Source organism: Chrysemys picta, chromosome 15 (assembly GCF_011386835.1).
Source record: "Chrysemys picta bellii isolate R12L10 chromosome 15, ASM1138683v2, whole genome shotgun sequence".
Classification (NCBI taxonomy): Eukaryota; Metazoa; Chordata; order Testudines; family Emydidae; genus Chrysemys; species Chrysemys picta.
In genome coordinates this window covers 12,144,593-12,157,715 of record NC_088805.1, presented here as the reverse complement: position 1 = coordinate 12,157,715, position 13,123 = coordinate 12,144,593, and the positions used below count along the sequence as shown (strand labels likewise).

Here is a 13,123-nt window from a genome sequence, read left to right as displayed (position 1 = left end):
TTTCTTATCACAACTATGGTAAATAAATGAGGCAATGTCTCCCATATGCATGCAGCAAAAGGAAATATACATTTAATTGGTAGAGCAGTTTGGTTTACTTCCCTTCACAAAGTTAGAGATCATGTAGGTTAGGTGTATGTCCTCTCTGACATCAAAAGCACATCATCAAAGATTGACCAGCCAGCCACCCCATTCTACCACTGAGCACGAACAACCATTCAGAGGTTTTAGAGTTGTTACATATCCAAAGCAGTGCGAATGTCCTCCACACGGGTGATGTAGCTCTGCAGACAATGTCTCCCTTCTAGCAGCACTTTGGTGAGAGCGTTGATCTGCACCTCCAACTACAAGAGAAAATGAAGGGAAGAGGAACGGGCTAAATGATTAGTAAAGTCAGGAACCATTCTTTCCAGCAAGTTGAGTCTGTAAGCGTTCTGACACTGTTTGGTTGAACAGCTTTCACACTACCCCACTTGAATAGGAAAGTATCAAGTGACAGGACTGGGTTACTCCTTGGACAGCTGTGGTGTGGTGAGAAAAATGTGAATAGTTTAATCGACTTTGTTCATTATGCCCTGTTTCTCACTAGCCCCTTTGCTTGGAACAGTTTACCCATCCTGCTGTTACTAATCTCCCACAACTGCCTCCTCATGCCTTCAGCCTTTGTTTCACAATCATCCAAATTAGACTAAATGCGTTCAGGACAGGTTCCATGTCTCTTTGCGGTACTATATGTCATAATTTTTACTCAGTAACTGTGTGGGACTGGCCTTCACACCACTACTTGTCCACATACCTGATCCAGCTCTTCTTGAACTTGCTGCGCAACATCTTGCTCCACTGCCCCAGTTTCCACGGTACTCATTTCTAGCCACTTGTGCAGAATGCGCGCCTGCCGCCGGCATGACCTGAGGGAACAGGTTAAATGGTGCCTGTTCTGAATGGGATCACAGCAAGCTAGGGTGAGACACGGAAGGCTCATTGTGCATTTAACTCATTTGCATCAATAGTTGTAGATGTCCAGGACACTCACTACCAGCAAACATTGATGGGAAGGAGTTCAGTGTGTCTGCTCTTTCTAGATTTTTCTAAAGGAGATTGCGTTTACAGTGCCTTTTAGCAGTAAACATGCAATGCCTGGCTGCCAGGTGGGAGGTATAAGTACCTAGGGATGAAACCCAAGCCACAGCATATTAGCTGGAAGCTGGGTTGTAAGAGCCAGTTTTAGAATAATCCTGAAACTTATTTTAACATTAGGCACCATCAGACCCACCATAGGAAAAACTGGCTTCACTACTGCCATGTAAGGGACCCATTTTCCAGTCTTTGGCCTCTGGATGTTAGCAGGAAAATGGTGAGAAAGGGTCCCTGGAGAATACAAGAAAGGTTGGGTGTTCCTCTCCTACTCTTGGTCCACTGCTGCTGCTTTCCATACCAGTAGGTTCCCCCTTAAAGTCCTGTTCCACTCTGAAATGTGACTACAATCCCACTTAGGATTACAGGTTTGTGTCTAACTACTCACATCAATGTTTTTCTAACTGCCTATTCTACAGAATCAGGCTGGGATCTGAGAGCCAAGCAGGGTCTTTACTAGGAGTCTGATTTTATGAGGAGGAGAGTCTGAAGATGACATTCTGACTCGGTTATACCAATTCAACTCACTGATTTCAGATTATGCCCTCAGTGACACCGGTATGGCTACACTTCCTTCAGTGGTTGCCACAGATGATAGTAAACAATTGCCAAGGATGCACAAAAAGGTAACTCCCTCCAAGCTGTATTGGCAGTACAGGTCTAATAGGAGTAAACAAAAAACCCACAACTCTTATTCTCTTAGGTCAGCAGATGTAACTGAACAGGCCTAGGAGACAGATCTACTGAATAAGGATGTTACTTTTCAGAGCAGAACTGCACTTCCATATAGAAATGCAACACTGGATTAAGAGCACACAATGAAGCTGGCTAAAGGGGACTTTATACGTACTTGAGCTCCTGCTTGCTATCGTGGTAATGCTGCATTTGCTGTCGGATGTGTTGGAGCTCTGCTTCCAGCTGTTTCTGCAGCTCTGTTCCCTCCGTGGAATAGCCTTGCCTCCTTTCAACTGAAACCAAACACCAAGCACACACATGATGATGCGGTTGAGGTTCTGTCTATTTCCTGCTGCTTCCTCTCTGGAAAACAGACCGGCTTGTAGGCAAAAACTTACCACTGTGCTGTGCCTTTGGGTCCTCACTGCTATCATGTGATGTGCTGCCTCTGTTGTAATAACTGGGGCCTGAAAGACCTACCCCACTTGTGTGCTTAAAAGTGGATAAAAGTTTATAAAATGATCCAATCACCTCTAACAGTAAGTGTTGACGGGAAAAGATAATGAAAGTCCAACTCAGCCTGTTACATAAAATTGCTTATAAGAGTCAGCAAAAATTAAGACAGATGAATTAGTCGCTGATTTATAGCAGAAGGCCTTTTTGTTTGGACGATGTTGATATGTCTGGTAAACAAAAAAGGGTAGGACTGGAAGTCAAACAGACAAACTTGTGTCAGAAATTAGGCATAATTGGTGAGCAGAACAATGAGAAGATGGGCTAGTTCGCTCATTACTTGACTTTTGAGGTCCTTAAAAAAAAAAAAAAAGACTTTGGGGGAGGATTGAGATGGGTGAACTAAAGGGAGCAAGCTTCATATCATGGCTTCCACTCACAACATCTCCTGGGACCTCAGGATCCTTTGGGACACCACTGGCCCTTCAATGTCCTGATTTTGAGATGAACACAGATGACATCACCACGTCCACTAGCTTTGGCTAAATCCCAAATACCACCTGAAGTGTAAAACTTTGGTTCTGGCTTTCACCTATTCTCTCATGCATCATTTTCCTCCCACATCTTATTTCTTCTGTTTCCTTTTGCTAAGAGTCGTTCTTAGCCTGCCAAGACTGCCACTTTTGCAACAGTGCTGTGAGCCTGCCACCAGAGAGGCAGCTAAAAGCAAAGCCTGATGCTGGTACAAGTTTGCCAGGCCTCAGAGTGGTGTGCCATGTACTGGGCTTGTGTTTCTCCAGCAGCAGGGCTGTAAGTAAAATTCAGCACTAGAGACAGAAGCTGCATTTTCTCTCTGTACTGTTCTTTTCTCTCCCTTTTAGTGTGTATCTGTCTTGTTTGCAAGGAAACAGGATCAGACTTTAAAACTAACTGTAGCTCCAGTCCTTCTCAACTAATTTTCTCTATTCCCCCCAAAAGGACAAGTTATTACCATCTTTAAAACCATCTAAAAGATGGTCAAAAATGGGGGTGGGCAGAGTCCTTATACAAACACTCTACAGCCAAAGGGAAAGAGAACAAGGGGTATTGTTAAAATGAAAGGCTTAATATATTACATACATTTCAAATGCTTTAACTGTTTTGACTTTTTCTGTATCTTTAATAAAAGGTTAAAAAGATTTTAATGGTGTATTTGGCCTGGTACTAGGCAGGTTGAGGTCTCTGTATTAAAAATGCTGAGCCTAGTTTGACTGTTTAGTGTTGCACAGTGACAGGGTCAAGTAAATGCCTTTGACTCTCTGAGCCTATTTATTCTATCAAAATAGACACCCCACCACCTCTAGCCTCTCTTCCCGGGCTAACAGCAGAGCTGGAACTTGACCCATAAGAGGTTAAGGGAGCATGGGCCAAGATTTCCAACATACAGTACCCTACAGAGCCTGTATTAGTTACTGTTGATTTGACTCCCTCCAAATTCAGCTTGAGTTGTGGGGTATGCATGAGTTGTGGGGTTCTTCAGCGTATGGCTTAGCAACGCTAAGGATCTGTGGTTTTGGACCTGTTATCATGCTTTAGGCCAGGAAGAACAAGCAGCAGATACACACTGTACAATTTACATTATGAGGAAGCACCTCATCCCAATCCTATGGAACATTTAGAACCTGCACTTCATGCTTCTAATTAAAGGTAGGCCCTGGCCGTAGTGCAGACAACCACTTTGAACTGCAGGCTGCTGTGTTCAGATCCTACCTGCTCACTATGGTTCACGTAAAATTTGGCATTCAATCAAAGCACTGCTGTGATGAGTGCTAGAATGTGTCACTTGCTCCCTTGACTATCCCTCTCCCTCCATTGGGTTCTCTCCTTAAAACCCAAAGCTGTGGTTTTAGCTGCACACTTGATCTCTTTTCCCTAGCCTTACCCTTTTTGGAGCCCTCAGAGTGTTCTTAATACCTCTGATGGTAAGCAGTACTCCAGAAACTGCTTGTATCAGTGAAATTGTTCCTTGCGTTATGGGACATCTTCTCTAGCAAGTTCTACCATTCTATGAGGCAGGGAGGAGTATGTATTTGGGTTATGCTGTATGAACTCCCCGGCATTAAAATAAGCTCTGCTCTTGGTCTCTCTGGCCAGGCTGGGCCCTAGAAGTTCCCACCCTTCACTTCTGGAGAACCTGTCTCTCAATTAATCCTCTGAACACCCTGGAGCATAGAAAACTGTATCACTTGTATCTTCCCTTTCAAAAAACAAATGTCTGACTTCTTCCTCCAACACACAGTCAGCCCCCACACACCGGCTCAATGAGCAGGTAGCTTTGCCTCTTCCCCAACCCAATCTTGCTCACATTGGGGGAGGCTTTCAGTGCTGCCAGGTCAGGGATGGTTGCTGTAATTTAGAGCTGAGAACATACCTGCAGTTTTGGGCCTGCTCTCTTTTCCTGTGACAATTTCGGGCAGCAGCAGATGTGCCTGCGAGTTTGGCTGCTTCCTCTCCTTCCCCACAGTGGCCTGTTGAGGGTCTTGGAGAAAAGTTTCCAGGTGACCCTTCAGGGGCTGACCTTCATTCTACAAAGCCAGGTGTACAATAAGGTGATACAAATACAGCCATCTCACCTCTTAAATAGGATTCGGGTGAGCAGGGCCACAAAGGGCTTTAAAACAGAACTCTGTACGTGGCCTAACATACTAAGCCCTCCTTCCACTGAGGGGGACCCTGCAGTTACTTGGTGTCCACAGGTGCCTGCAGTCAGCCTTGCTCCTTACATGATATTTCATGAAGTCAGAGCTTTCCCATCCCTTCTGGAAGGGTAAACAACTCCTCCCCTCTGCAATAGAGCAGAGGAATTTAAATGCTGTTCAAATGTTTGCAGATTCCCATTCCTCCCGTCCCCTCCCTTTGTTTGCTAAAGAAACCTGCAGGCGTAAGAGCTGCTGCTAAATTTAGTCAGTCTCAACTAGATTTCATCTGGCTGTAGCTACTCTGAACCCTTGGCTCAAGCAGCACTCTCAGATCTCAGCAGCTAGTAATGACAGACACCTTGCTGAGCAGGGGACAGGACCAGGAATTCTAGTGCAATACCACACACATGAATTAGCCAAAAAGCAAATTGCTGCTTCAGATCGTCACTGTAGTGACTGTGGCAAGTGGAGGAGAAAGGCTCCAAAGGCACATCAATCCTACCTAACTTGATCTATTAAAAAGGCAGGACCAGCTCAGGCAAGAAGGGGTGGGAGCCCTGGAAGAAAACCGGACAGTAAAGCTGCATCAGCCAACTCCAGTTGTCCGGTATTCTAGTTACTTCTGCATGAAACTCACCTTTTCTGATTCACATCTCAAACGTGACATGAAGGATGAGGGAGGCAACAGCACTGGCTTTGGACTAGTCTGAGCAGGATGGCATGTGCCATGCGTCCAAGATGGTACACAGGTTAGAGGGGTAGGCACAGTAAGGGGGCATGAGGAGTAACTAGTGCTATCCATCTGGAACAGCTGTTTACAGCCACTTTGCTCCGTTTGAGTTGAGGCAAGTAAGGCCCCAGCCTGAGCAGGATGTTTGTTCGTGGATGTTTGCGGCAAAGGCACCTCTGGTCCCTCCAGTCTAGAAGGGGAAGGAAAGGGGGAAGGGTTTGTTACTTTCCAGCCAGCCCCATATTCTTCTTTATATTCAATCCAGAATAGCCAGAAGGGGAACACATAGTTATAACCATTCACCCTAGTGGAGGTTAATCCCCTGTAAAGAGTCAGACAGCCTGGTAAGCCACTGAAAAATACCGTATATGTTGCTTAGCAACATTGTCTTCAATCTGTGGCACAGGATCATAAGAAACTGTGCTGCTCCTGCTATGAAAAGCACTGTTGCTAAGGGACAATAGCAACCTGGTTAGGACCCATGTTAAGTTCTTTAACAGGCAGCAAGCCTGGAAGAACCAACACAATCATTAAAGATCAAAAAAGCCTCAGATAAGAGATGATGCCTGGCAGTGTTTCCTCTAATTTTTTACATGTGTGTGTGGAATGAATTTTGTTATGTGCACCAATATGGAGGTGATGTGTGACATCACCTTCATATTGGTGCAAATAACAAGTCATGTGGGGGGGGCTGAGGGGTTCAGGGTGCAGGAGGGGACTCAGGACTGGGGCAGAGGGTTGGGTGCAGAGGGTGAGAGCTCCGGCTAGGGGTGAAGGCTCTGGGGTGGGGGGGCTCTGGGGTAGAGCTGGGGATGAGGAGTTTTGGGTGCGGGCTGTCGCAGGACTGCAGTGGGGAGAGAGGACTCCCTCCAGCCCGCTCTCGCTGCAGCAGCTCGGGGCTAGAGGAGAGGTGCCTCCTCCCCAGCTGCAGCAGCTCCGGCGGGGCTGGGCTGGGCCAAGGAAGGGGTTCCTCTCCCCGGCCGCAGCAAGTCCGGGGCAGGTCCATGCTGGGGCTGGCAGGAAGGGCCACCTCTTCCCGCTGCGGCAGGTCCATGCTGGGGGACAGGCATCTCTCCCCCCCAAGCCCTGAGCCCCTGCGCGGGGCTTAATACTCTAAGCTGCACGGCCGTGCAGCTTAGATAGATCTTAGGTGCCTGGTATCTCCCCTCCTAGAGCATTTTAACCTGAACCTGTTGACAGCATCTTTAAAAAAAAAAAAAAAAAAAGTAAGTGTTCAGGGAGTATATTTCTATATCATTTTGGTCCCAGCAGCGGGGACCTGATCCAGGTTTAGACAACACAGAGAATGGAGAGAGAGACTTCTCTGAACTGCAGTATCTTCCCTCTCTCTGAAGCTGTACCACTAGCTAGAAAAGTGGGGTTTCTAAAGAGAGCGTGGAAAAGAGCCTACTAAATACTTTCAATAAGGTTTTCCTGTTGAAAAACTTTTGCTTCTACAGCGGTGCAGCTTCAACCCATTCATTTCTGAGAGAAGTGATATCATAGCTAGAACTAGCACTGATAGCAGAACAGGTGGCTCCTCGAGCATCCGCAGCACTGTAAATCACACGCAGAAGAGGGACTGCAAAAATGGTAACTCTTTGCTCAGCAGCTCTGCACCCTGTGGGGACTCAGGGTCAGCTCTGGTTTGTTTATTGACTAGCAAATACTTCTTACTCCTCTTAGCCCCGCAGAGCAAATTCAGGCAAGACCGGGGAGCAGGAGTCTATTCTAGCTCACACCTCATTAACAAAATTAGTAATGAGGTTCCAATGGCAAGGCCAAAATTCAGTTCCAGATTGTCTGGTGTCTCGGGGCAAATGAGGGCAGGGCTTCGGATCCATGAGCCAGAAAGTAGCCAGTGTGACACTCAGATTCCATGTTAAGCTGCAGGGCAGGCAGTTAGAAAAAACACCTTTTGCTTGTAAATTGAGCCCATAAATTCTGGAAATCATTGAGGCTCTAAATACAGACAGCTCCAAAGCCTTTTTGCACAGACTCTTTGCAGAGAAGAACTTGCACCTCTTTTTGGGGGCACACTATGTTTTAGATGAATTCAGTCTTTCCCTCAAATTTATGTACTGGTGAAACTAAGCTCTTAGCACATGGTAGGTTAACCCCTCTGACTGCTCTGTTATTCTTTTCCATTGTGTAAGCAACCTGAAGCTCTTCGTGTCACTGTGCTGCCCTTCATATTGCACAGAAGAGATGTCTAGGCAAAGTAAGCTCTCAGCAGAACTTAATAAGTTTCACAGCTCACAAGGTGGTACATTCAGTTAGCGTGGCAGGAGCACAGCAAGAGGCTCATTGCAATCACCACTCCAATTAGATTCTCCTCCCCTACTTTTAAAGCTCAAGTGTTCTTACTCATTGAAAGGTATCCCCAACAAGCCCTCTCTCTCCAGAGACTGCAGCAGGAAGTCAGGTCTACGGGGCTGTAGTCTTGCCTGGCGGACTGCGTTTCTGGGAAAACAACAACAACAATCAGGCAATTGCTAAGATCCCAGGGACTCCTGTCCTTGACTGAGGCAGCCTCCCCAGTCATCCCCCTTCCCACACAAAATGCACTCTCAGCATGAGATCACCAGCAAGACTGGCAAGAGATTTTTAGGAAACAGCTTTCAGAAAGCACATAGTTCCCCTTTCCCATAAAGCCGGGGAGAGGACTGACCGATTTCAGCACAGCTAAGACCTAGCACGGTGTGGCTTAGTGGCAGCTCTGGGACCTCACTGTGGTCAGATGAGTTTCGTGGTGGTAATATTTCTATCCCTGCACCAATTTGCAGGCATTCCTGTGTGAGCTCCCACTTAGAGATCACCAGGACCCCAGTAATCCATTGCCATACAGTGAGGAAGTTCCATTGGGAAGTCATTAAGCTGGGCTGGGCTAGTAATGGGCTGCCAAGGAAGAGTCACGAGTCCTTCCATTATTCATGGGCAGCTGTATACATTATGCAGCAGTTCTATTATAACTCAGCATTAACAGACATACCGTGCAGCAGCAGGAGGGAAGGGGAAGTTGTGTGGAAATTCACAGCAGGGATTTAAGAAATGAACTCAGAAATGCAATGCGAGCGTAATGCAGGATGTGCTGAAACTTTACACTCACAGCTCACTAAAAACCGAATCCCCAGCAGCAAGGAGGAACGGCAAATCGTCGCTCTTCATGGGCTGCGGCACAGAGCACAGAGTCACTGCCTTTGCTGCGTCTCCTCCTGCCCCAGGGTTGGCATCAGGCATGGGCATCTTAAATGTCACCCTCTTCTTCAGAGAAGGCAGAGAGGAGTGAGGCTTGTCCAGGTTCCTGTAGAGAGCCTTTCGTTTCCACAGCATGGCACAACGATACACTGTCTGGTGAAGGCTGTAGGTTTCCTGCCAAGCAGAAAGAGCAGCAGGTCGTTTGATGGATGAGGGTAGAGGGAAGCAGCATCATGCCACCCAAGAAGGGATGTCCTTGGGAAGTAGCAATGGATAACAGGATGGTGTCTGGCTGCTGGGTTTACCCACAAGCTCTGGGTCTAACTGATCACCATATTTGGGATCAGGAAGGAATTTTCCCCCAGGTCAGATTGGCAGAGACTCTGGGGGGTTTTCACCTTCCTCTGCAGCATGGGACACGGGTCACTTGCAGGTTTAAACTAGTGCCCATGGTGGATTCTCTGTAACTTGAAGTCTTTAAATCATGATGTGAGGACTTGCGTAACTCAGCAAGAGGTTATGGATCTAATACCAGAGTGGGTGGGTGAGGGTCTGTGGCCTGCAATGTGCAAGAGGTCAGACTAGATCAGGGATGGCCAAGCTTACTGACCCTCCATGCCACATATGACAATCTTCAGAAGTTCGAGAGCTGACGCGCATCTGCTGAGGCTCAGAGCTTCTGCCCCACGGGAGGCACCTGCCAGGGTTCGGGGCTTCTGCCCCACTCCTGCGGAAGCCCCAAGCCCGGGCAGGTGTGCCCTGCAGGGCTGAAGCCCCTAAACCCCCCTTCCCACTGGGCAGAAGCCCCTACCCCACCATCCCGCTGCAAGGCAGAGATCTTGAGCTTCCCCCCAAAGTCTGGTAGGTGGAGAATGGGGGGGGGGGGCTCCAAGAGCCACACTTTAACTGTAAAAGAGCTGCATGCGGCTCGCGAGCCACGATTTGGCCACCCCTGGACTAGATGATCATGAGGAGATCTTCTGGCCATACTGGGTCAGACCCAAGGTCCATCTAGCCTAGTATCCTGTCTTCTGACAGTGGCTAATGCCAGGTGCCCCAGAGGGAATGAACAGAACAGGTAATCATCAAATGATCCATCCTGCCACCCAGTCCCAGATTCTGGCAAACAGAGGCTAAGGACACCATCCCTGCCCATCCTGACTAATAGCCATTGATGGACCTATCCTACATGAACTTATGAAGTTCTTTTTTGAACCCTGTTATAGTCTTGACCTTCACATCCTCTGGCAAGGAGTTCCACAGGTTGACTGCGTGTTGTGTGAAAAAATACAACCTTTTGTTTGTTTTAAATCTGCTGCCTATTAATTTCATTTGGTGACCCTTAGTTCTTGTGTTATGAGAAGGAGTAAATAGATTCATAGATTCCAAGGTCAGAAGGGACCACTGTGATCATCTAGTCTGACCTCCTGTATAACACAGGCCATAGAACTTCCTCAAAATAATTCCTAGAGTGTTTTGTTTTTTTTCCAGGAAAAACAAACAAAACAAAACAAAAAAACAAAAAAAACCCAACCACACCACCACCTAATCTTGAGTTCAAAATTGTCAGTGATGGAGAATTCATCGTGGCCCTTTGTAAATTATTCTAAGGATTGATTATCCTCACTGTCAAAAATGTACACCTTATTTCCAGTCTGATATTGTCTAGGTTGTACTTCCAGCCTTGGATCGTGTTATATCTGCCTCTGCTACACTGAAGAGCTCATTATTAAATATTTGTTCCCTATGTAGCTAGCACTTCCTTCTTTACTTTCTCCACACCAGTTATGATTTTATCTATCATATCCCTCCTTAGTCGTCTCTTTTCCAAGCTGAAAAGTCCCCGTCTTATTAATCTCTCGTCATACGGAAGCTGTTCCATACCCCTAATCATTTTTGTTGCCCTTTTCTGAATCTTTTCCAATTCCAATATCTCTTTTTTGAGATGGGGCAACCACCTCTGCATGCAGTATTCAAGATGTGGGCGTACCATGGATTTATATAGAAGCAATAAGATATTTTCTGTCTTATTATCTATCCCTTTCTTAATGATGCCCAACATTCAGTTCGCTTTTTTGACTGCTGCTGCACACGGAGTGGATGTTTTCAGAGAACTATCCACAATGACTCTAAGATCTCTTTCTTGAGTGGTAACAGCTAGTTTATACCCCATCATTTTATATGTATAGTTGGGATTACGTTTTCCAGTGTGCACTACTTTGCATTTATCAGCATTGACTTTCATCTGCCATTTTGTTGCCCAGTCACCCAGTTTTGTGAAATCCTTTTGTAGCTCTTTGCAGTCTGCCTGGGACTTAACTATCTTCAGTAATTTTGTAACGTCTGCAAATTTTGCCACCTCACTGTTTACCCCTTTTTCCAGATCATTTATGAATATGTTGAATAGGACTGGACCCAGTACAGACCACTGGGGGACACCACCATTTACCTCTCTCTATTCTGAAAACTGACCATTTATTCCTACCCTTTGTTTCCTATCTTTTAACCAGTTCCCAATCCATGAGAGGACTTTCCCTCTTATCCCATGACAGCTTACTTTGCTTAAGAGCCTTTGGTGAGGGACATTGTCAAAGGCTTTCTGAAAATCTAAGTACACTATATCCACTGGATACCCTTTGTCCACATGCTTGTTGAGCCCCTCAAAGAATTTTAGTAGATTGGTGAGGCATGATTTTCCTTTACAAAAACCATGTTGACTATTTCCCAACAAATTATGTTCATCTATGTGTCTGACAATTTTGTTGTTTACTATAGTTTCAACCAGTTTGCCTGGTATTGAAATCAGGCTTACCATCCTGTAATTGCCGGGATCACCTCTGGAGTCCTTTTTAAAAAATTGGCATCACATTAGCTATCCTCCAGTCATCTGGTACAGAAGCTGATGTAAATGATAGGTTACAAGCTACAGTTAGTAATTCTGCAATTTCACATTTGAGTTCCTTCAGAACTCTTGGGTGAATACCATCTGGTCCTGGTAACTTATTACTGCTTAATTTATCAGTTTGTTCCAAAACCTCCTCTAATGACACCTCAATCTGGGACAGTTCCTCAGATTTGTCACCTAAAAAGAATGCCTCAGGTCTGGGAATCTCCCTCACATCCTCAGCCATGAAGACGGATGCAAATACATCTCTACCTTGATATACCGCGACCCGATATAACATGAATTCGGATATAACACGGTAAAGCAGCACTCCAGGGCATGGGGCTGTGCGCTCCAGCGGATCAAAGCAAGTTCGATATAACGCGCTTTCACCTATAACACGGTAAGATTTTTTGGCTCCCGAGGGCAGCGTTATATTGGGGTAGAAGTGTAATTCATTTAGGCCTGGTCCCCACTAACCCCCCACTTCGGACTAAGGTACGCAAATTCAGCTACGTTAATAACGTAGCTGAATTCGAAGTACCTTAGTCCGAACTTACCGCGGGTCCAGACGCGGCAGGCAGGCTCCCCCGTCAATGCCGCGTACTCCTCTCGCCGAGCTGGAGTACTGGCGTCGACGGCGAGCACTTCCGGGATTGATCCGGGATCGATTTATCGCGTCTAAACCAGACGCGATAAATCGATCCCAGAACATCGATTGCCTGCCGCCAGACCCTCCGGTAAGTGTAGACGTACCCTTAGTTTCTCTGCAATGGCCTTTTCGTCCTTGAGTGCTCCTTTAGCATCTCGATTGTCCAGTAGCCCCACAGGTTGGTTAGCAGGCTTCCTGCTTCTGATGTACTTAAAAAAAAATGTTGCTATTACTTTTTGAGTCTTTGGCTAGCTGTTCTTCAAATTCTTTTTTGACCTTCCTAATTATATTTTTACACTTTGTTTGCCAGAGTTTATGCTCCTTTCTATTTTCCTCAATAGGATTTAACTTCCACTCTTTAAAGGATACCTTTTTGTCTCTCACTGCTTCTTTTACTTTGTTGGCTAGCCAAAGTGGCGATTTTTGGTTCTCTATGTTTTTTAATTTGGGGTATGCATTTACGTTGAGCCTCTATTATGGTGTCTTTAAAAAGTTTCCATGCAATTTGCAGGGATTTCACTTTTGGCATTGTACCTTTTAATTTCTGCTTAACTAATTTCCTCATTTTTGTATAGTCCCCCTTTCTGAAATTAAATGCTACAGTGTTGGGCTGCTGTGGTGTTTTCCCCAACACAGGGATGATAAATTTAATTATATTATAGTTGCTATTACCAAGCGGTCCAGCTATATTCACCTCTTGGACCAGATCCTGTGCTCCA

General features: G+C 46.0%; 1 protein-coding gene across 10 annotated transcripts in view; it reads right to left on the bottom strand.

The window, feature by feature from the left end:
* Positions 1-46: 46 nt before the first annotated feature.
* Positions 47-13,123, bottom strand: part of SFI1 (SFI1 centrin binding protein) — a 52,881-nt gene continuing 39,804 nt past the window's right edge. For 8 of the 10 annotated variants that reach the window (XM_042841637.2, XM_024108705.3, XM_065567878.1 and 5 more), the window contains 7 exons: positions 8,780-9,042; positions 8,038-8,133; positions 5,578-5,860; positions 4,673-4,826; positions 1,985-2,102; positions 797-908; positions 47-344 (listed from right to left, as the gene is read on the bottom strand). In XM_042841637.2, coding sequence (XP_042697571.2) covers positions 237-344; positions 797-908; positions 1,985-2,102; positions 4,673-4,826; positions 5,578-5,860; positions 8,038-8,133; positions 8,780-9,042 — 1,134 coding nt within the window. In that variant the 3' untranslated portion in view covers positions 47-236. The remainder of the gene's footprint in view (positions 345-796; positions 909-1,984; positions 2,103-4,672; positions 4,827-5,577; positions 5,861-8,037; positions 8,134-8,779; positions 9,043-13,123) is intronic. The other 2 variants (XR_006172493.2, XR_010592752.1) reach the window with 1 other exon arrangement.